General features: G+C 39.9%; 1 gene segment (V, D, J or C); it reads right to left on the bottom strand.

The window, feature by feature from the left end:
* Window positions 1-11996: 11996 nt before the first annotated feature.
* LOC131723275 (Ig heavy chain V region 914-like) lies at window positions 11997-12561 on the bottom strand. The segment is given in 2 exon segments: window positions 11997-12328; window positions 12429-12561. Coding segments are annotated over 2 exon segments (363 nt in total).
* Between the last annotated feature and the right edge of the window lie 11693 nt (window positions 12562-24254).

Here is a 24254-nt window from a genome sequence, read left to right as displayed (position 1 = left end):
TGTATTTGTGTTGCCTTTTTTGACATTGCTTTGCTTTTGCAGTGATTTGTTAGCTTGGTGTATTTTATTCTCTGTATGTACAGCATCATTGAATTTGTAAAGAACAAAATGAAAAAAGGTAAAAATAAAGCCTTTTGTTTCTGGATATTCATGCTCTTGAGTGACATTCTTTCTGCATTGGTTATCTTTGGTAAAATCATTTTAGGAAAAAAGAATACAGCCCATGCTGTGATAATATGTTTACTTGCCTTTTATGGTACATACTATAATTATAGTATCAACAAATGGCACAGACTCATAAAAGAGGGTTAACCACGTTAGGGTATATTGATAGTTAGTATTTATTGGGCCATTGTGTAGCGATTGATTGAAATAACTTTCCATCAGATAACAAGTTGCATGTTTTGATGGAGGTGGTTGATTTTGTGTCATGTATTTAATGTTTTGAGAGTCTTAGTGCGTTTTGCAAATGAAATGTGTCATTTTGGCCAATGTGTTTCAGTTTGAGGCTGCGTGTTAATTGTTTTGAAAAAGTGAATTCTGTTTGGACAAATGTGCTCAAGCATCGAGAAAAACTGTAATTGGAAGCACACCGTTTGCATTCTAATCGTTTGTTTTTTTTAATGCATCAAAGTGGCTGCTGATTGGAAACAGGTGCAGAGGTGATGCCGTGCGGAAATAATCACAGAGCAGGAAACTATAATCCGTTTTGGAAAAGGGGGTCTTTTATTTATAACTCCCGGTGTGGCGACCAAACAATAAACCTCCGGCAATACACACCAATGTGTAAAGCACGAAAGAAACAATAATACATGGATTGCAGTCCAAATAATAAACACACGTTATCCGCCCCACAATAATACAATACACGGTCACCAGTCTGGGTGCGTGCAGTAGTGCTCGTGGTGGGTGATAACAATTATACAGTGACTGTGGTGGAGTGTTGTTCCGGGTACTGCTGACCCAAGGTGATAGCTCCGGAGACGTGTTAGCCATCTAGTGAATTACAAAAACAAAAGACAATTACTAAACAAACAAAACACTCACAAATCCTTTTTCTGATTTTTAGGGTTCTCCCAGTCCTTCCAGTTTCTTGTTTCTAAAAAACCAAGCGAAGGTGTAGATTGTGATTCTCAGTCCCCTTTATGCTGTCACGCATGACCCCTTGGTAAACGACTGCAGCTGTCTCTACTGTCTTCTGGGTCAATACGTTCCTGCAACGGAGTCTTGCCTTCTTCCAGACTGACCGACTTCCCAGCCCGGGGAAAGAACTGTCAGGCCAACCCGTCCAAATAACACTACTTTCGCTGCTTAGTGCCCTCACAGGTCGGGAAGGAGATTTTTTTTTTTTTTTAATTTAGTCGTTGCCAATTAGTATTTATTATTTTCTCCCCAATTTGAAATGCCCAATTATTTTTTAGGCTCAGCTCACCGCTACCACCCCTGCGCTGACTCGGGAGGGGCGAAGATGAACACACGCTGTCCTCCGAAGCGTGTGCCGTCAGCCGCCCGCTTCTTTACACACTGCAAACTCACCGTGAAGCCACCTCAGAGCTACAGCGTCGGAGGACAACGCATCTCTCGGGGGGCTTACAGGCAATCCCGCAGGCGCCCGGCCAGACTACAGGGGTCGCTGGTGCGCGGTGAGCCGAGGACACTCTGGCCGACCTAACCCTCCCTCCCCGGGCGATGCTCGGCCAATTGAGCGCCGCCCCCTGGAAGGTCCCGTCCACGGTCGGCTGTGGTATAGCCTGGACTCGAACTCGCGACGTCAAGGCTGTAGAGCGCATCCTGCACTCTAGCGAGTGCTTTTACTGGATGCGCCACTCGGGAGCCCCCTGGAAGGAGATTTACAACCAAAACTCATTTCTATTTCTGTCACACACCACTTCGTAAATGAGGCCTTTAATGTAAAGTGCATCTGTATTTTCATTTTTAAAAATGATCTCTGGTACTGCACCAGGTTAAAGATATCAGTTTGCAGCCCTTGCTTCTGATGATCTTGCACTTGTATTATAACAATAGGAAGTATGTTGTTAGCTACAGACAGGTGATGTTTTGACTTCGGTATGTACACTATGTGTTTGTGGATTGCTGTTGCTGTTTTACTATTATTAAATGCATATTTTCCTGTCATCTGAAAACATATAAAACTCATTCTGTAACTGCTTATTACACATGAATCATTTAATGTGAATGTGTATGACTAGCGTGACTTGGAACTGAGCCAGGAAACTTGACTTTGCAAAGCCGGTAGACCTGTTTTCCCACCCAGTGTGCTGTTTAAATATATAACGTGTTGATGTGGTCTAATTCAAGCACAACGCCTATTCAAGGCAATGTCAAGTCAGAAGCTTCCTAGACATGAAGTTTGAACCATGGCAGTTATTGTTTTGTTGCTCCTATTCTTTGACTGACACACATTTGTTTTCTTCACATTTTCAATATGTGTTTGGCAATTAAGCTGTTCTCTGTGTTGATGTTTATTTAAAGCTCACCTATCCTGCAATTCTATTACATTTTACATTGTAACTTGAATAGACCCTGATCTTGGACACCTTGTTGTCATAGATAAGAATTGGATTGCCGCAATTTTCACAAAATGTACCCACTGCCGTGTAATATGCAGTTCCCTGTGGAAATTCAATATATAAATATAAATATATATATATATATATATATATATATATATATATATATATATATATATATATATATATATATATATATACAGTGGTTTGCAGAAGTATTCACCCTCCTGCAAAGTTTTCACATTTTGTTGAATTACAAATAATGTATGCACATTTTTTCAAACAAAATGAAATTTACTGGTTGCATAAGTATTCAGCCCCTTAAGTCAGTACTTGGTAGAAGCACCTTTTGCAGCAATTTCTGGTATGAGTCTTTTTGGATCGGTCAACCTGGATGTGTTTGGTGGAAGCGACTTTTTCGGAAAGTGTGATACTCTGAAAACTGCTTTTCGGTGAGTTGAAAAAAAACTGCTGCTAAAAACGAAAGCAGCATGCTGTGCCGTATCCAACACATATGTACTGTGAGGACCCTGGGATCCTTCAAGAAGCTGCTTGATGAGATTCTGGGATCAATAAGCTACTAACAACCAAACGAGCAAGATGGGCTGAATGGACTCCTCTTGTTTGTAAACTTTCTTATGTTCTTCTACAAGTTGTCCCATTATTTCTTTAGCTACCGCATGCAGTGTATTCACAATTAACCATTGAGATGCCGGGAACCAATGAAGTACAAGCTTGATAACATGCGAACTCCAGCTGCGCAGCAGCATTGCTCTGTGTATTTACATGCACAGTTTAATTATCATGAGTAAAATACCCAGTACACAGCTCATTTGGAGCTCTCACTACAACGCTACCTTCAGGAGGCAGTGTGCTCCAATGGTTAAAGCAAAGGACTTGTAGCCAGGAGGTCTCCGGTTCAAATCGCAGCTCGCTCGCTGACTCACTGTGTGATCCTGAGCAAGTCACTTAACCTCCCTGTGCTCTGTCTTTCAGGCAATACGTTGTTGTAAGTGACTCTGCAGCTGATGCAACAGTCTCTGTAAGTCGCCTTGGATAAAGGCATCTGTTAAAAAATAATAATAATACCTTATGTGGAATGCTTTTAACGTCTCCACCTAGGAGTGGCTTGAAATTCCAATGTCTTTAACCTGTCAAAACCCCAGCCCCTCACAGACAATTTCCGCCTGGGGGGCTGTGCCCTTAAATATATCACAATATCTTCCAAAGTATAGACAGCACAGTCATGGTTCAGGGCTTGAATTCAAGGTAACCCCTTGGGCATCAAGACTAAAACCTCAGGTGTGACAAAAGTCTTACTCAGTACCACACTGGAAGGAGATATCCAGAAAAAATACATAAAGAAACAACAAACGCTTTTCATTTTTTTATGTTCTATAGTCGTTTTTCAACTTGTAGCATATGAAAAGAGACAGATTTTTTTCCAGTGCTTCACCAACATGTCTACTATACTGGAACTGTTGGAACAAAGGGATCAAATTCTACAGGAGTTTTTACAAAGATAAGCCCAAGGGTCCCCAAACCTCTCCAAAAATAAACATTGTGTAAATCTTTATGTCAACTGATACACTAAGTTCTAAAAGGGATGTTATCTTCTGGCACTTCAAATGCTATCCATTGCCACATGCATTTGCCTTTGAAAGGCTTTTTTTTTCTTTCTTGAGTGACATTCTTTCTGCATAGGTCATCTTTGGTAAAATCATTTTAGGAAAAAAGAATACAGCCCATGCTGTGATAATATGTTTACTTGCCTTTTATGGTACATACTATAATTATAGTAGAACAAATGGCACAGACTCATAAAAGAGGGTTAACCACGTTAGGGTATATTGATAGCTAGTATTTATTGGGCCATTGTGTAACGATTGATTGAAAAAACTTTTCATTAGATAACAATTGCATTCCGTAACTGCTTATTACACATGAATAATTTAATGTGGATGGGTCTGACTAGCGTGACTTGGAACTGAGCCAGGAAACTTGGCTTTGCAAAGCCGGTAGACCTGTTTTCCCACCCAGTGTGCTGTTTAAATACATAACGTGTTGATGTGGTCTAATTCAAGCACAACGCCTATTCAAGGCAATGTCAAGTCAGAAGCTTCCTAGACATGAAGTTTGAACCATAGCAGTTATTGTTTTGTTGCTCCTATTCTTTGAGTGACACCCATTTGTTTTCTTCTCATTTTGAATATGTGTCTGGCAATGAAGTTGTTCTCTGTGGTGAGTGGTGATGTTTATTTAAAGCTCACCTATCCTGCAATTCTATCACATTTTACATTGTAACTTGAATAGACCCTGATCTTGGACACCCTGTTGCCATAGATAAGAATTGGATTGCCGCGATTTCCACAAAATGTACCCACTGCTGTGTAATATGCAGTTCCCTGTGGAAATTCAATATATATATATATATATATATATATATATATATATATATATATATATATATATATATATATATATATATACAGTGGTTTGCAGAAGTATTCACCCTCCTGCAAAGTTTTCACATTTTGTTGAATTACAAATAATGTATGCACATTTATTCAAACAAAATGAAATTTACTGGTTGCATAAGTATTCAGCCCCTTAAGTCAGTACTTGGTAGAAGCACCTTTTGCAGCAATTTCTGCTATGAGTCTTTTTGGATCGGCCAACCTGGATGTGTTTGGTGGAAGCGACTTTTTCGGAAAGTGTGATACTCTGAAAACTGCTTTTCAGTGAGTTGAAAAAAAACTGCTACTAAAAATGTATTTTTGTTTACAACTGCAAATCTGCTAAGAAATAAATAATAATAATAATAATAATAATAATAATAATAATAATAATAATAATAATAATGAGATTTTCACCCCCCATATAAGCAATGGAAAACAGTTGAAAAAAATGTCATTGAAAAATATATTTATTAAGTGACCAAAACTTTCTTTCCATCTATTTTCAATATTGCATGCTTGAAAGGGTTAAGGGTTGACAGTTAAATGATTGAAGAGCCAATCGGTTCATCTCCTGCCCAGGATAGCAATCCCACAATTCACTGCTTGTTTCCATAGAAACGCGCCGTCTCAGCAAAGCGAAAATGAGGCAGTGAAATTAAAATGATTTTTTTATATCAAACGGATAAAAGAAATGTAAGAGAAATAATCTCGGATAAAACGTGTTTTTTGATGATGACAGTCTCTATATTCAATTCACACTGTCAGGTTGCCATTGACTCAATAATTAAGCAGACAAGGTCAAACGAGGGGACGCCTTGTTCTGCTGGGTGCAGGGTTAGGGTCAAATCCAATTCCATTTCCAAATCCATTTTAAATTCGACACCCAATTCCTTTGAAGCAATTGGAAGTGACATTTTAAAAGAATACCAATTGTTGTGATTGTGAAACTGCTTTCATTGGAAGACCATTTAGAGTAACAAACAGTGAATTAAATTAAATAACTGATTGTCACCGTGAGAAGCTCATTTGATCTGCTACTTGCAATTTTGATCAATGCTGTGTTGGAACTGATTAAAAGGGACTAGGAATTGGAATTGGAAATTGCTTTGAAAAAGGAATTAGAAATGGCAGAGTGACTGATGGACTCCTTCACATGACTTGTTTGTTTGTCACTCAATCCCACAGCTTCACACTGCAATTACACAAGCCTCATCTGTCACTGTCAACCTGGAGTATCATAGTCATTTTTAAATATACAGTATATACAGATATGTGAGGTGATAACCCAAACTACCCTCCCTCCTTGTTGTCTTTCTGAATAGAAAGATCTATCCATTAATCAACAATTGAATCATTTTTCAGCCCTTGCTTAAGGGGAAGGCGGGCCTGAGTTAATTATTCATTAGTTTCGTTGTTTTTATGTATCACATATTCTGCCAACACAGAGGCTGCTAATGAGCTCTTAAGGACAAAGCTATGGGCCAACATTTTTCATATCTGTATGGGCATGTTTTATTAAAACAAGAGCTACACAAAATGAGTGTTCTATAATTCAGACTGAGGTCTCCATGCTCAGGTGAGTGTCAATGGTACTAGAATGTTAGGCTATTTTGCAAAAGACGGGGAATACAAGTCTAGAGAGGTTATAATAAGATTATACAATGCCCTAGTTAGAACCCCACCGAAAAAAAAGCATCATTGCACTTGAGAAAGTACAGAGAAGAGCAGGTAGGCTGATCCCAGGACTCAGTGACATGAGCTAGGAGGACAGGTTAAAATAATTCAATCTCTTCCATTTACAAAAAAGAAGTCTTTGAAAGCATAAATGGTCTACATAGTTAATCTAAGACACTAAAATTAATAATACCTTCAAAAGATACATATTATTATTTATTAATTTCTTAGCAGATGCCCTTATCCAGGGTAACTTACAATTGTTACAAGATATCATGTTATTCTTACATACAATTACCCATTTATACAGTGGGGTTTTTATTGGAGCAATCTAGGTAAAGTACCTTGCTTAAGAGTACAGCAGCAGTGTCCCCAACCTGGGATTGAACCCACGACCCTCCAGTAAGGAGTCCAGAGCCCTAACCACTACTCCACACTGCTGCCCGTGCCGTTGCTGGGATCCTTATCAGATGGAAAATACATGATCACATCACCCCCCTGTCTTCCCAGCTGCACTGGCTCCCTGTAAAGTTCAGGATTACTCCTGCTGGCCTACAAGGCCCTTCATCACACAGGTCCTGTATCTCTGTCGCTCCGTCTCTCTGTATCTCTGTATCTGTCTCTCTGTTTCTCTCACAGCAGATCCCCCCACTCTTTCACAGTACCATATAAGTAAGGCTGTATTTTTTCATGGTTATCACAGATTTCAGTGAAACGTTCCCATTGCTGTGTAATATGTCGTTCACTGTAAAAATTCCCATTTCTGTTAGAATAGTGGAATTATACATATTGATGATCACTTCAAAATAAATACAGCAGTGACATTTTAATTCAATATTAGGGTAAGTATCAAAGCAGAACAGCGTCTCTCTTCATTTTATTTTCATGAAACACATTTATCACAGTGTGAATTCATCAGGAGCATGTAGAGACCAGAATACCAGTTACCAGTCACACTTCCTCTTTCTATGCACATGTATCTAATGTAATAGTTTTTGTACGAGTCCTGCATTGCACTTCATCACTGTGGCTCTCGAGCACAGTAATACACGGCAGTGTCTTCAGTCTTCAGGCTGTTCATTTGTAAATACAGCATGCTGTTGGAATCGTCTCTGGAGATTGTGAATCTTCCCTGAACAGACGGGGCATAGTATATTGGGGTACTAGCAGTATGAATAAAAGCCACCCATTCCAGACCCTTTCCAGGAGCTTGCCGAACCCAGCTCATGTAGTAGCTGCTGAATGTGAATCCAGAGGCTTTACAGGACAGTTTATGGGACTCTCCAGGCTTTATAACTGCTGGTCCGGACTCAGTCAACACTACATCAGACCGGACACCTTGAGGAAAAAAGCAAACAACATACAGTAACTACTGCTAAAACATCAAGTAATATACAGAATCAATGCAGGCTAATTTCCACAAGTGTCAGATACTTACTTGATAGAGCTGTCATTATTATACAGAGAGCTGTTAAAATCCCCATTGTACTGCAGTATTGTGGTTATTGAAAGAAGAAAGTGTTGTAACCAGCAGACAGGCTACCTCTCCTCCTGCTCCTATCTGCACTGCAGCAGAGTTAAATAGGAAGTGAAGCCCTGGACATTTGCATACGTTTCTCTGCATTATTTAAAGCAGCTTGTTTATACAGGTGCACTCCACTTATAACGGATGCTGTTCAGCGTTCCCTGTGAGGCTACAATGTGCGCATTTTTCACAATAACTGGCAACAGCCTTTGCACTCAGTTTACTATCTTTCACAAGTTATTATCATAAATATCCACCTCAATCGAGACTCCAAAATCGAGGTAAACATCTCATTTTGAGAGAATTCTTGCAAAGCGTTAATATGAGAATATTTGCGTCTGTCGAATCTTGCAGCTGATTCGCTGATTTCCAGCCTTAAAATATACGTCACATGAGTTCAGAGCTCGCTGTCAGCCGCGTAGGTCGGCCTATAAGCTCTGAGCAGAGTTGCTAAATCCGCTTATAATAAGGATTGGGCTTGTTGAGTCTCGGGTTGGAATTTGCATCAGCGCCCGTACTTTAGCATGGGTTGAGCTTGATTTGGTCAGAAATCTGGCAGCCCTGGATCTGAGTTTACATGAACGTAACGTGCAGGGGAACATCATCACAGGACTGTAGTGAAAATACTAGCGATGCTGCACCTGCTATTGCTAACCAAGAATGTGTTGAGAAAACATCTGACCACCCTCCTTCCACAAATATCGCTCCGTCTACCGAGTTAAACACCAAGCACACAAGGAAACAACCTGCAAAGTGCGCTCTGGGACGCTTTTCTGGATGCGGTCTGATCCAAGACTTTTAGAGTTATCATTCCACAATGAATAAAACAAATGCTTCTGTCAGTGAGAATATCTCTCTCTGTATTATTATTATTATTATTATTATTATTATTATGGCTATGTAGGGTGACCAGACGTCCAGATCAAATTGGGATCATCCCGATATTAGGGGCTTTGTCCCGCGTCCCGATCGAGGTACACTCGGGACGCCATTTGTCCGGATTTATAGAGTAAACGTTGAAAACCCAGACGTAAAATGTGTCATTTTTATTTTCTCGTTAGTAAATTTCGTATCTGTGGCTGCTGTCCTGACTCGCGGTGCAACAGCATACTCTACAGCTTACCACGTGTGCACAGAACCACACCACGCCCACTACAGCATCACCACACAGCGCACCAATGAAGCGCCAGATCCACCGAGAAGAAACCCCGCCCCACTGTCAATCTTTCTGTTGCACCAATTAGAAAAGCAGCGTGGAGGCAATTGCCCCACCCCTTCCTTTTATAATATCCGCCCTTACTGTAGCCCCAGAGCAGTGGGGTAGCGGTGGGCTGCTGTATAGGATGAGAAATTACTAAAATTAATACATTAAAAAATATGCGTTGGGGGAAATTTGTGACGTGACAGGTTATACGTCTAGCACGGAGGTTTAAAACGTTTTTTTTAACTGTACCCCTTCTGTCGGGAGGTTTCAGATGAACTACCCTTTACATTTTTCTCTCCCTGAATGCTTCCACAGTTGCAATTCAACGCAGAATAATCTGCTTAACACATTTCACCCCGTTTATTTAATATATAATTTTTCACAACAGTCTGGGACTGACAAACTGCTGAGACACAAAACCAAACAGTACGCTTCATTCTTAAAACCTAATTACATGTCTTTGGAGGCACAGAATTAAAAGACAGTATTTAGGAATCTTTGGAAACTCTCGTATTCGCTTCCTATTGGGCAAAGTCATTATAAACAGACCCCGAAGAAGAGGCTCTCTCGTGTGGTAAGGACCGCCTCGTGTCGTTAAATGCCCCGAGCCGAAGGCGAGTGACTAATATAACGAGAAGGGCCTTCCATAGAGAATACAAGACAAGCTACTGCGCAGAATCAGAGAGGAAAAAGCGGCCCGGGAGTCCCGTGACGTCACAAAGGAGGAGTCCTCTCGACACGTCACGGAGCTCCGAGGTGGCGTTTTACTCTCTCATTATGTCTGGACAGTAGCTTGGATTTGATTTTGTATAATATCAGCACAAAAAGAAAAAAGGCAAGTCCGTGTGAAACGAAACTGAAATAAATCAAGAAATAAAACAACCTGTCAGGTTTACACACGTGCGTGTTATACGAAGATAATAATAATAATAATAATAATAATAATAATAATAATAATAATAATAATAATAATAATAATAATTTCGATTTATTTTTGCCAGTCTTACTTGACTTGTAAAACGTCTTAAATGGTGCCAGCAAATTCCTACTAGTACTTGGTTTGATTGAATAAACAGAAAAAAGCTTCATATGAAATCTGAAAATAAATTGAAATAAATAACGACACGTTTTTAATAATAAAACCATTGTAGCGCACTTCACTGCTTCAGATTATTACTAGTGCTTAATCACAGTAACGATGGAAACAAACAGAGACAAAAAACGATAGTCTTAAACAACATATAGTGCAGTTTAAATAATATTAAACCTTTTCTATGCAATTTTTTTCTTGACTTTTCCAATCCTTTCTCCAGTCCTGGAAATCGCTGTTTTAAAATTCCATGACTTTTCCATGATTTTCCCGACATTATTATTGGCCGTCAGCCAGCTTCCACTCGCCCCGCCCCCTACAGATCAGTCCGTGCAAACCCAGTGTGACGAACACATTAACAGAACATAAACAACCAATCACAGAACACGCAGTCTGGTAGCCACGCCCCCTGATCGCACAGCAGTTTTGACCGAGAGAGCTCTCAGCTGTCAGTCTGGTGCGCAGCAAAACAACACAGATGCTGTATAACCTGCTGAAAGAAACGCTATAGCAAGACTTCAATCCCAGCTCAGCCACTGACTCACTGTGTGTGTGTGTGTGTGTGTGTGTGTGTGTGTGTGTGTGTGTGTGTGTGTGTGTGTGTGTGTGTGTGTGTGTGTGTGTGTGTGTGTGACCCTAAACAAGTCACTTCACCTCCTTGTGCTCCGTCCTTCAGATGAGATGTAAAACCAAGGTCTGTTTCTCTATAAAGCAAAATACAATACAGAATCTGTTTGATATTTTTGTAAAAGGGGGAAAAGATTAGTATAGTTTCAGAATTTAAATATTTAGGTGTCATAATGGACTCGGAAACATATACAAAGGTTGTTAAAACTGTGGAATTCAATGTGGCTGACTTTAGGGTTATTAGACCAAATGTATCAGTTACTGTTGCTAAGTTGTATCTCCATTCTATGAGTTTCTCTCATTTGTCCTGTTGTGTAACTCTGCTCACAAGCTGGGAAGACTGCAATTAAGCCTCTGAATTCTTTGTATAAGCAAAGTCTAAAAATTCTAGATAGAAAGCCGACAAGCTATCATCACTGTTATATACTCAAGAAATAGAACCTGTCAAGTTTTGATAATTACATAAATTACTCCCATGCAGGTTTGGTGTTTAAGTCTTTGCAGGATTTAGCTCCCCCACCATTAAAGGAGTTTATAAAACTCTGCTCAGATGGTAATGACAGAATTACTAGAGTAACTATAAGAGGTGATTGCACAGCTCCAAGACCACGTACATGTAATGATGTAGCGTTTTTGCCGCCCCCCTCAATTTGCCGCCCTGTTCTGCCTATATGGTCACGCTGGCCCTGACTGCAGGTACAAGTAAAACACGACAGATAGAAGCTGCCACTTGTTTGTGTTTTCTTTGAAATTGAGTGTGTGGTTTTCTAACAGACAAGAGTCTGAATCTCATGGTTGATCGACCACAACTCAACCATGAAAAAGAAAGCAGAACCTGTGAGTGATCAGTGCTGCAGTCCTGAAGAGAGGGGATTTTGTACGGCTGCTTGGTTTGATTGCATCACTGTGGCTCTCGAGCACAGTAATACACGGCAGTGTCTTCAGTCTTCAGGCTGTTCATTTGTAAATACAGCATGCTGTTGGAATTGTCTCTGGAGATGGTGAATCTTCCCTGGACAGACGGGGCATAGTATGTACCACTGCTGTCACTCCATATAGTAGACACCCATTCCAGACCCTTTCCAGGAGCTTGTCGAACCCAGCCCATAGCATAGCTGCTGAATGTGAATCCAGAGGCTTTACAGGACAGTTTATGGGACTCTCCAGGCTTTACAACTGCTGGTCCGGACTCAGTCAACACTACATCAGACCGGACACCTTGAGGAAAAAAGCAAACAACGTACAGTAACTACTGCTAAAACATCAAGTAATATACAGAATCAATGCAGGCTAATTTCCACAAGTGTCAGATACTTACTTGATAGAGCTGTCATTATTATACAGAGAGCTGTTAAAATCCCCATTGTACTGCAGTATTGTGGTTATTGAAAGAAGAAAGTGTTGTAACCAGCAGACAGGCTACCTCTCCTCCTGCTCCTATCTGCACTGCAGCAGAGTTAAATAGGAAGTGAAGCCCTGGACATTTGCATACGTTTCTCTGCATTATTTAATGCAGCTTGTTTATATTGCTGACTCCCAGAAACACTGCACACTGGAATCCCTCGACTATGATAGAGGGGCTGGGGAAATCCACAACCTTGGAACAGTGTTGATCAGTGGCATTTTAAACACAAACATTATGTTCATATTTTAGAGAAAGAAAATAGAGCGAAAGAGAGGGGGAGATAGTTGGGTTTTTTGTTTGATGTATTTTTAACAATATCCAGCCGTAAACTGTTTCCAATAACCCCTAAATGCTTCTTGACTTCTCTGTGTCCTATGAAGCTGCTGAGGTGGTGAAGTGTGACTGTGTTTTGCAGGCAGAACAGCAGACTGTTCTCTCTGTTCCTGTGAAGCTCAGTAATGCACATGTGTCAGATCATTATACTGTTACAGTGCTGCCATTCTGTAGGAGACACTGCCATCTAGTGTCAGGAAATGAGAACTGCTGCATGGAAAGCAATAGCACACAATGAGAAGGAAAGAGACAATGCACTGGTACAGCAGTCTTCAGATTGCAGGCTGTTCATTTGCAGCTACACCAGGGTGGAGGAGCAGTCTCTGGAAATCCTGAGCAAACTAATACTAGAGTTACTAGAGCTTTGTATTGTTGGGCCCGTGATCATGACAGAATCGGACCCTCAAAAGCCTCATACTGTTCACAAAATCATATTTTTGAATACTGTACTGTAGCAGGTAATAAGCAGGACAGTGTAAAGAATGCAGTTATGAAATACAGTGAGGTCACCCGGGGACAAAGGGTGAATATTGAAAAAGAAATTACAAAACTAATGTACAGTTTCTTTGGGGAATGTCTCGACACGATCCTCAGACGAAATATACTTTGCTTGTTTTGCTTTGTCGTCCATTTTTGGTATTTTATGTCTAATGCTGAAAACTAGATTTTAGCAACCTGAATGAAAACAATGCAGCCCTGCCTGTGTCCCACCTGCTCCGCACAGTACAGCAGGTCACAGAAAAGCCAGTACAGACGCACTGATAGGCTGATTAAGGGTGTGTTCACGGAGACCATTCTCTGCAGATTCTGTGCAGAATCTGACCAATTCTTAGAAGATCATTGGCTAAACTGGTCAGATTCTGCGCAGAATGATCTAAGTGAACGCACCGTCAGTCTTTACTTTTCACTTCAATGCGCAAACGCAGCTGTGAAAAGGGAGAGCGACGCTGGGAAATGAAGTCTTACTTTTTCATTTCAATGAGCAACCTGAAGACGTTACACGCTGTACATGTGCTTATTAAATTATACAACATTATTACTGTTCTATATAACGTATTTTTAAACTACATGTAAGTGTTTTATTCCATTGATATGGATTACCTGTAAATCAATCAAATATAAACAAGCAGCTAGGGTGACGTCACCAATACATTATGCAAATGAGCCCCATCGCAGGTTCGAACCTTCCTTCGGTGACGTGTTCCGAACCTTCGAAGATCAAAATGTACCCCTCGCTACAGCCCTGCAATACACAGAACACTAAACGAGACCCAACAAACAAGACACACAAGACAAACCCAATGTGCAGGACGAGGCCATCGCCAGGATCCTTACAATACAGATCAACGTGTAAACAAATTACTGTACACCACAGTATGTGTTTTTACATCGTCACAAAACGATATACAACTATATCCAATCATCACTGGTTACAAACAGGTTTTACAATGACAATATTTATGATCAATGGATTCTACCACCATGCATGAGCTAAGAGTTATAAATAACACTTGATACAGGATACGCAGGCTGCTTCAAACACATCGCATTTTCATTGGTCCTTATTTGTACAGCACCGTATTGTGTTCCTTAACTACTATAAAACTGGGATCTAACGTGTAGGTTAAAAATCATATAATCGTGCACAGCAGATCATCCGGTACATTTTTCTACAGGCAGATCCTTGACTTGAGAATTAACTTGAAAGAATGAAAGAATCTTTACTGATGTTTTATGAAAATGCTTAAATATCAAACAACCAGGGGCGCTGGAACGAGGGGTGCGGCGAATGAAACCCCGCCCCTTTTGAATACGCAAGGAACTTCAAAGCGTCCTTTGCTTAGCAACGGTCTCAACAGCCACGAGCCTGTTCCCAGGGGAGAGCAGATTTCACCCGCAGAACAAGAAACAGAGATCTGAGATGTGGAACATTTTACGATTAAAGGAATGTGAAGTATAACATGTAATTATGTCGCGTTTTTGCAGCCCCCTTCAGTTTGCCGCCCTGTTCTGCTTGTAATAGCAGCGCATTTCAAAGCGTTAATACTGTGACGAAGGCATTGTTCACAATGTTAATAACCAACAAAAAATATACCGCAGTTATCTTCACACCACAGTATAATGTCATTTTTAAAATACATTTTAAAAACGGCAATTTTAAATAAGTACAGTGGTAAACTAATATTTTTATTTTATTTAAAAAAAGGTGTTTTACTTTTAACAGTAAGCTTTCGAGTGAACTTACTATAGTTACATTTTTCCTACAAAGCTTATTGACAAAATCTAAATATTTTGAATTTGAATTACGAGTTTGTCTCCTGTGCTGAACGCCAGGCAGTTTAAACAGCAAAGGTAACGTTCTGAAGTCGGAAAAAAAAAAAACATTTTTTGGGAGGGTATTTCGAAAAACAAAAATGATATACAGACGTGCTCAAATTTGTTGGTACCCCTCCATAAAAAACAAAGAATGCACAATTTTCTCTGAAATAACTTGAAACTGACAAAAGTAATTGGCATCCACCATTGTTTATTCCATATTTAATAGAAATCAGACTTTGCTTTTGATTTTTTATTCAACATAATATTGTAAATAATAAAACAAATGAAAATGGCATGGACAAAAATGATGGGACCGCTAACCTAATATTTTGTTGCACAACCTTTAGAGGCAATCACTGCAATCAAACGTTTTCTGTAGCTCTCAATGAGACTTCTGCACCTGTTAACAGGTAGTTTGGCCCACTCTTCCTGAGCAAACTGCTCCAGCTGTCTCAGGTTTGATGGGTGCCTTCTCCAGACTGCAAGTTTCAGCTCTTTCCATAGATGTTCGATAGGATTCAGATCAGGACTCATAGAAGGCCACTTCAGAATAGTCCAATGTTTTGTTCTTATCCATTCTTGGGTGCTTTTAGCTGTGTGTTTTGGGTCATTATCCTGTTGGAGGACCCATGACCTGCGACTGAGACAGAGCTTTCTGACACTGGGCAGTACGTTTCGCTCCAGAATGCCTTGATAGTCTTGAGATTTCATTGTGCCCTGCACAGATTCAAGGCACTCTGTGCCAGGCGCAGCAAAGCAGCCCCAAAACATAACTGAGCCTCCTCCATGTTTCACTGTAGGTATGGTGTTCTTTTCTTTGAAAGCTTCATTTTTTCATCTGTGAACATAGAGCTGATGTGACTTGCCAAAAAGCTCCAGTTTTGACTCATCTGTCCAAAGGTCATTCTCCCAGAAGGATTGTGGCTTGTCAATATGCATTTTAGCAAATTCCAGTCTGGCTTTTTTATGTTTTTCTTTCAAAAGTGGAGTCCTCCTGGGTCTTCTTCCATGGAGCCCACTTTCGCTCAAAAAGTGACGGATGGTGCGATCAGAAACTGACGTATCTTCACCTTGGAGTTCAGCTTGTATCTCTTTGGCAGTTATCATTGGTTCTTTTTCTACCATTCGCACTACCCTTCTGTTCAATCTGGGGTCGATTTTCCTCTTGCGGCCGCGCCCAGGGAGGTTGGCTACAGTTCCATGGACCTTAAACTTCTTAATAATATTTGCAGCTGTTGTCACAGGAACATCAAGCTGCTTGGAGATGGTCTTGTAGCCTTTACCTTTACCATGCTTGTCTATTATTTTCTTTCTGATTTCCTCAGACATCTCTCTCCTTTGCTTTCTCTGGTCCATGTTCAGTGTTGTGCACACAATGATACCAAACAGCACAGTGACTACTTTTCTCCATTTAAATAGGCTGAATGACTGATTACAAGATTGGAGACATGTGTGATACTAATTAAAGAAACTAATTAGTTTGAAATATCACTATAATCCAATTATTTATTATCTTTTCTAAGGGGTACCAACAAATGTGTCCAGGCCATTTTAGAATATCTTTGTAGAATAAGCAATAATTCATCTCTTTTCACAGCTTCTTTGCTTTATTCTATGACATACCAAAGGCATGCAAGTATACATGATAAAATAGCTTTTAATTTCATCACTTTTCAGGAGGAATGAAGCATTATTTCAATGAGCTGTAAGGGTACCAACAAATTTGAGCATGTCTGTACTTGGTTAATGCTATGTGTCCGGAAGACATACCTCTTGAATTATTATCCTATCAGGTGTCAGCTTTATGTTCTATTTATTTCGGGAATAACGTTTGATTTGAGCTGCTATTTGGCATCCTTTGTTTTGTAGTTCATTCACTGGGGTAAAGTAAGACCTACACAACATATGCTTTAATCCTCAGATATTTTTCTATTTTGTGTTAAGGTATTTTTTGTAAAGTCACACACAAGGGCCACGCCCCCTGCTGCTAGCATCTATACCTGCGTTCACATTAATATAATGGCTTTTATTACTTTGAAAACAAACGAATATTTAAATTATAAGAACATAAAGTTTACAAACGAGAGGAGGCCATTCAGCCCATCTTGTTCGTTTGGTTGTTAGTAGCTTATTGATCCCAGAATCTCATCAAGCAGCTTCTTGAAGGATCCCAGGGTGTCAGCTTCAACAACATTACTGGGGAGTTGGTTCCAGACTCACAATTCTCTGTGTAAAAAAGTGCCTCCTGTTTTCTGTTCTGAATGCCCCTTTATCTAATCTCCATTTGTGACCCCTGGTCCATGTTTTTTTTTTCAGGTCAAAAAAGCCCCCTGGGTCGACATTGTCTATACCTTTTAAGATTTTCAATGTTTGAATCAGATCGCCGTATTCTTTGTTCAAGACTGAATAGATTCAATTATTTTAGCCTGTCTGCATACGACATGCCTTTTATAAGTGAATATCTGAACATGAAAATGCCGTGATCATCCCAGCACTAATGAATACAGACCATCTTTTTTTATTTAAACATTTATGTTAATTCAAGAGTGTTTACTTCATAAAGTGCCACCAAATGTATTAATAAAAAGAAATGCTAATGTTACCTGGAATGTTAACTCTTTTCTATCAATGCAACTATGTTTTTTTTACAATAGCAACGCCATGGGAACGGATGGATGGATGTACACTTCTTATTCCTCCATTTATTACACCGTGTAACAAACTTTTTTTTTTTTTTTGGTTCCTGGGTAGTAAGTGTTATTTCCTAATTGCCTCAAAAATATAGAAAATGGCTATTATTCCCCACAAACTTTGCTTTTGTGACCAGGACAGTGATATTTTGAAATTTACCTATTTCCAATGAGAAAACGGGCGAATTTGTGTCTTTTCGTTCACATAAAGTCAGAAAAAAACAACATATGAATCCAAATTAACATGTATTTATACTAAAGTAATACAAAAATAACTACAAAAGATTTAGAAGTGAGTAGTTTTTCGAGATTTACGATTATACTGTAAATCACTTTCACGAATCAGCCCCCAAATGTAGTCTTCAACAACATTACCGGAGAGTTGATTCCAGACCCTCACAATTCTCTGTGTAAAAAAGTGCCTCCTATTTTCTGTTCTGAATGCCCCTTTATCTAATCTCCATTTGTGACCCCTGGTACTTGTTTCTTTTTTCAGGTCGAAAAAGTCCCCTTTTAAACCCGGGATAATTCTGGTTGCTGTTAGAAATATAATTTAATTAACAGAGAAGAGAAACAAACCAAGCTAACAACTATGTAGCCTAAATAGAATTTTTCTATTTTTTGCAATCAACTGCGGGTTCTGTTGGATTCACGGCACTGATAGTGTTTTAAAATGCTCTCTAAATTATCAAAACAGCACGGACCATGGGTCAAACCAATGTTTGTGTAGGGTGCGGTGTATCTTTTTATTATCAATGTCGGCCTTCTGGAGTCACCTGAATGCCTTTCTACTTTTTATTTAATTTTAAACAGTAACCATAACAAAACATTGAATCATATTGCAAATACAAAGAAAAATGGATGGACCAAACACACATCGTCCCGTCTCACCCCCCACCAAAGAACGGGTGGCACTGTCCTCTCTGCCCTACGGGTTACGTGGATATGCATACAGGCGTATTTGTGTTTTTTTTTGTCCTGTGGTTGCCTTTAATTTATATTTCTGCACATACTACTGCTTTGTATATGATGTAGAATACGTGTTTATAAAATATAGCACCATTACGTACAATACTCTTTCAAATAAACGTGTTATGATTTTGAATGTGCGCTTCTTAAGAACGCTATTATTGTCATTGCTCGCGACCCGGCACCTCTTTCTTTACACATTAAGCTCTGCGAACCAGGACAGTCTAGCGATAAGACAAATTAGTGAAACGTCTGATCACAGTGCCCCATAACTAATACAGTATAATCAACCCTATTTCTCAATTTTAAAAAAAAATTATTACGTGTGTCCATTGCACGAGAATTTGAAAGAATGCAGAAACGCAATTGGCTAGGGACTTTCTGTGGCGTTGTGGTCATTAAAGGAAAGAGAGCGAGTCTGTGCTATCCAGTGCTAACGCGTCTTTATTGTTTCTTACGTTCTCTCTAGTTACAAGGGCGCATGCGTGTACAAAACAACATAGCTTTATTAACTGCTATTACAAGAACAATAGCAACCCATCACATCTCCCCTCTTAAATGAAATAAGCTTTTATTTTGAACTAGCTAACTAAGGGCAATGGGTAGACAGCCATAAACCCTTTTGGGAAGGACAGGGATTATTCTGCCCATTAAATCCTTTCCCAATCTAGATATCTAAGCGTTGAACTGGCTTAACAATACGTCCGGATCTGGTGGTTACGAATTCTTCTGAAACTGGTCTTGGTGAATCTACAGTGTCCTTTTTGCTGTTGCTTTCTTGTGCTGTTTCAGCTCTCTGTGGTGATACGCTACTGCTACTTTGTATCTCTTCTGGAAATGCATGTTCTTCAATTGTCGGAGAACATTCTCTCTCCATATTCACAAGTTGAATATGTCTCCTGTTCCTCCTCGGTGTGTCTCCCCGCTCTGTCTGGACGATATATGAGCGTGGTGTTGTACATCTGCCTCGGACAATTCCAGTTGTTTTCCATTCTCTTTCACCATCAGTCTTCACTCGAACTCTATCCCCGATGCTCAGCTGTGGAAGTGGTCTTGTAGAATGTTTTCTGTTGTAGTACTGTTCATAACTCTGCTTCGCTTTTGTATCATTTTGTCTTACTACATTTAGATCAGGCCATTCTGGAATTAAATGTTGCTTCAATGTTGGAACTGTAGTGCGAATTCTTCTTCCCATCATCAGTCTTGCTGGGCTTTCCCGCGTTGGCTCTGTGGATGTTGAACGATAACTCAATAATGCAAGGTAAGGGTCAGCTTGCTTGAGTATCTCTTTTGCGGTTTTGACTGCTCGTTCAGCCATGCCGTTGGCTTGTGGGTAGTGTGGGCTAGAAGTTACATGCTCAAAGTCATACTGCGTTGCAAACTGCTTGAAATGCCAGGCAGTGAACTGCGGTCCATTATCAGTTATTATCTTCTCGGGTATTCCAAATCTTGCAAATACGCTCTTCATCTTTGCAATCACTATTTCACTGTTGGTCTTCGGTAAGTGTAATGTCTCTAACCATCGTGAAAAGTAGTCAGTAACGATAAGGAAGTTTCTCCCTTTGTATTCACATAAGTCTGCAGCTAACTTCTGCCATGGGAGCTCGGGCAGCTGGCTTGTGATGAGAGGTTCTTTGCGCTGGCTAGGCTTGTGTTCATTGCAGTATTTACATGACAGGACATTTTCTTTTACATCATTTGCGATCCCTGGCCACCAAACTGAGTGTTTGTGTCGTTCTCTACATTTGGTTAGGCCTTGGTGACCTTGGTGTATCTTTTCTATCATGTCTGCTCTCATGCTGCAGGGAATGACAATTTGGCTGGCACGTTTTAGAAATCCATTCAGTTCACTCAGGAGTCCTCTTTCTGCAAAGTATACTTTTGCTGGTTCAGCTACGTCTCTGAAGTACTCAGGCCATCCATTTCGCGTATAGTTCAGCACACACTGCAACTGACTGTGACTCAGTGTTTCCTGTTTGATCTGTTCTTGGACAGATTTTCTCACTGGTTGATGTTTTTCTATGGCGTTGACATACGCTTGTATTTCTGCTTCTAGTTCTGCCGGTTCTGTGCTTTTCATTGGGTGCCTTGATAGTGCGTCTGCTATGATTAAGTGCTTCCCTGGTACATATTCGGCAGTTGGATTAAACTTCATCATTCTGATCAATAAACGCTGACATCGGATTGGTGCTCTGTCCAGATCCTTGCTGTTTATTAATGTCACCAATGGCTTGTGATCTGTTATAAGTCTATAGGTATCCAGTCCACATAGATACTGGTAGAATCGTTCTGAAGCCCACACACTAGCCAAGCATTCCTTCTCTATTTGTGCGTATCGCTTCTCAGCATCCGTGAGGGTACGGGAACAAAAGGCTACTGGTTTCAGTTCCTTACCATGTTGCTGGAGAAGGATGCCTCCTATGCCATAGCTACTGGCATCAGCACTTACTACTGTTGGTTTGTTTGGATTAAAGAACTCCAGAACAGGTGCTGAAGATATCATGGCTTTAACTTTGTTGAAAGCTTTGTCTTGAGGTGGACCCCATAACCATGCTGTATCAGACCTGAGCAGCTCATTTACAGGGTGCAAGACGTTGGAAAGGTTCGGTAAGTATCGGCCTATGTAGTTTATCATTCCTAGAAGTCTCCGTAGTTCTGTCACATTTTGTGGTGGGTCTAAACTTCTGATGGCTGCAACCCTCTCTGGACTCGGTGTGATGCCTTCTTTACTGATCACCTGTCCCAGAAACTCTAGTTTAGATTGGCGCAGTTTACTCTTTTCTTTATTGAGTTTCAGCCCTGAAGCTCGAATGGTCTCCATAACTTTATGTCTAATGTCATGTTCCTGTGTTGTGCTTCCAAACACAAGGATATCATCCATGTAGACAACTGTGCCTTCCTGGTCATGTAGCAGCTCAGACATTTTGCGTTGAAATATCTCAGGAGCTGAAGTGATGCCAAATGGTAGCCTTCTAAAGCAGTATCTGCCTGATGGTGTGATGAAAGTGGTTAGTTTTGCACTCTCTCCTTCCAGTGGAATTTGCCAAAATCCACTTGCTGCATCTAAACTTGAAAATACAGTACTTCCTGCTAGTTTTGGCAATAGATCATCCAGCATTGGCAAAATGTATTTTTCTCTTTTAACATTTGCATTCAGTTTCTTCAGATCGACACAAATTCTTATCTTTCCATTTTTCTTTACTACAGGTACCATAGGCGCACACCATTCAGTTGGTTCAGTCACTTTTTCTATGATCCCCTTCAATTCCATTCTTCTCAGCTCCTCTTCAACCTTTGGCAGTAAGGGAATAGGAATCCTGCGAGGTGTAGTGATGCTATAGGGTTGTGCATTCTCTTTCAGCACAATTCTGACTGGTTCACCGTCTAGTGTTCCCATGTCACCATAAACACTAACTTCTTCAATGCGATGTATCAGCCCCAATTTTACCCCAACAGCTCTGCTGAGTAGGTTATCTCCTTCAGATTTCACAACAACAATTTTGAAAAAGTAATCTTGCCATTTACTTTGACATTTTATCTTCGTTTTTGCAATAAACTGCCCTCAAGTGGTCACAGCTCCTCCTGGGCTGTGCAAAGTATTCTTCACGTTCTTTAACTGTGGCTTCTTTGCTAGCTTATTGTAAGTAACTTCAGTTATGATTGATGTATCTGCTCCCGAATCTATCTTGAAGATCACAGGCGTTCCTGCAATGTCCAGAGTAGTGTGCCACGGAGGTTCATCATCTTTGATAACTGTATCTACGTTTTGACTGTTGTTTGTAACTTATTATTATTATTATTATTATTTATTTCTTAGCAGACGCCCTTATCCAGGGCGACTTACAATCGTAGGCAAATACATTTCAAGCGTTACAACTGTAACTGAGCCCAGAAACAGTGAATCTGCGTCTTCTGTGTACGTAGTAACTTCATACACTGATTTAGTACGGCAGACCGTAGCAAAGTGTCCGTATTTGTGACATTTATTGCATTTCTTGTCTTTCGCTGGGCAATTGTCTGTGCTTGCATGCTCACGGCCACATCTTCCGCACTTTTTATTTTCTCCCGTTCGTTTCGACTGGTGAGTATTGTACTGACGCATGTTTCTCAGCTTGTGTGATTTTCCTTTACGTCTCAATGCCTTCAGCTCTTCTACTCGCTCAGCGTCCGTTTCGGTATTCTGCTTTTTGACGAGCTCAAAATGTCTTGCCATTTCTATTGCTACACGGAGGGTAAGGTCGCTTTTCATCTGTAACTTCTGTGATGACTCCTTGTCTGCAATGCCAATCACTAGCCCGTCTCTTATTTGCTCCTCCTTCTGTGCTCCGAAGTCACAGTTTTCAGCGAGCTCGTACAGCTGTCTGATAAAGGCCTCTACAGATTCTCCAGAGTTTTGTGTTCTTTGATGAAACCTTGCTCTCTCATATATAATATTACGCTTCGGTATGAAGTGCTCATCATATTTCTGCAGTACCACATTATATTTATTCTCATCCCCATCATTTTCAAATACAAACGACTTGTAAATATGCTCGGTGTCCATCCCCATAGCATATATTAACGAACTGACCTGCACTTCTTGTGACTCGGCAGCGAGCTTTGTGGCTGTCCGGTACCTTGAAAAGCGTTGCTTCCAGTCAGGCCAGTCAGACTGTCTGGAAAAGTTTAACGGCTCCGGTGCATGAAACTTTGCCATGGTGATTTTCCGTCACACTGGGGGGGATTTCTTTGTTTTGTTTCTCACTTTTTTTTTTTTTTTTTTTTTTTTTTTAAACTTCTGACACCATGTGGCGTTGTGGTCATAAAAGGAAAGAGAGCGAGTCTGTGCTATCCAGTGCTAACGCGTCTTTATTGTTTCTTACGTTCTCTCTAGTTACAAGGGCGCATGCGTGTACAAAACAACATAGCTTTATTAACTGCTATTACAAGAACAATAGCAACCCATCACACTTTCCAGGTCGAAAAATAAGAGAAACATTTCAAGGTAAGAAGCTTGATCTAATTATATATATATATATATTACAAGTAGCCTGTCTGAACTTCAGACGAACCTGTTTGAAGTGACTGAAGAGAAAGCTTCATTCGTTAATCTCCTTTTCTGTTACATTGCTGAGATGCACAAAAGAACCAAACACGTTTTATTAAAAAAGATAAGACAATTTAACACCTCAAAATACTGCAGCAAATTAAATAAAATATACAGACGCATCTTCTGTTTCATTATATATATATATATATATATATATATATATATATATATATATATATATATATATATATATAACTTAAATGAAACAGAAGATATATTTAAAATATCTTAATTAAAACAATTGTATTAACTGTCGGGTAACATAAACAAATCAGTTTAAGAATTAGGAATATGTTGTCTTGTTATAGAGCTTTATGATGTCAAAGTTTCGCTGACTAT

The sequence above is a fragment of the Acipenser ruthenus genome, chromosome 54 (assembly GCF_902713425.1).
Source record: "Acipenser ruthenus chromosome 54, fAciRut3.2 maternal haplotype, whole genome shotgun sequence".
NCBI lineage: Eukaryota > Metazoa > Chordata > Actinopteri > Acipenseriformes > Acipenseridae > Acipenser > Acipenser ruthenus.
This window is presented reverse-complemented; position numbering and strand designations above follow the sequence as displayed.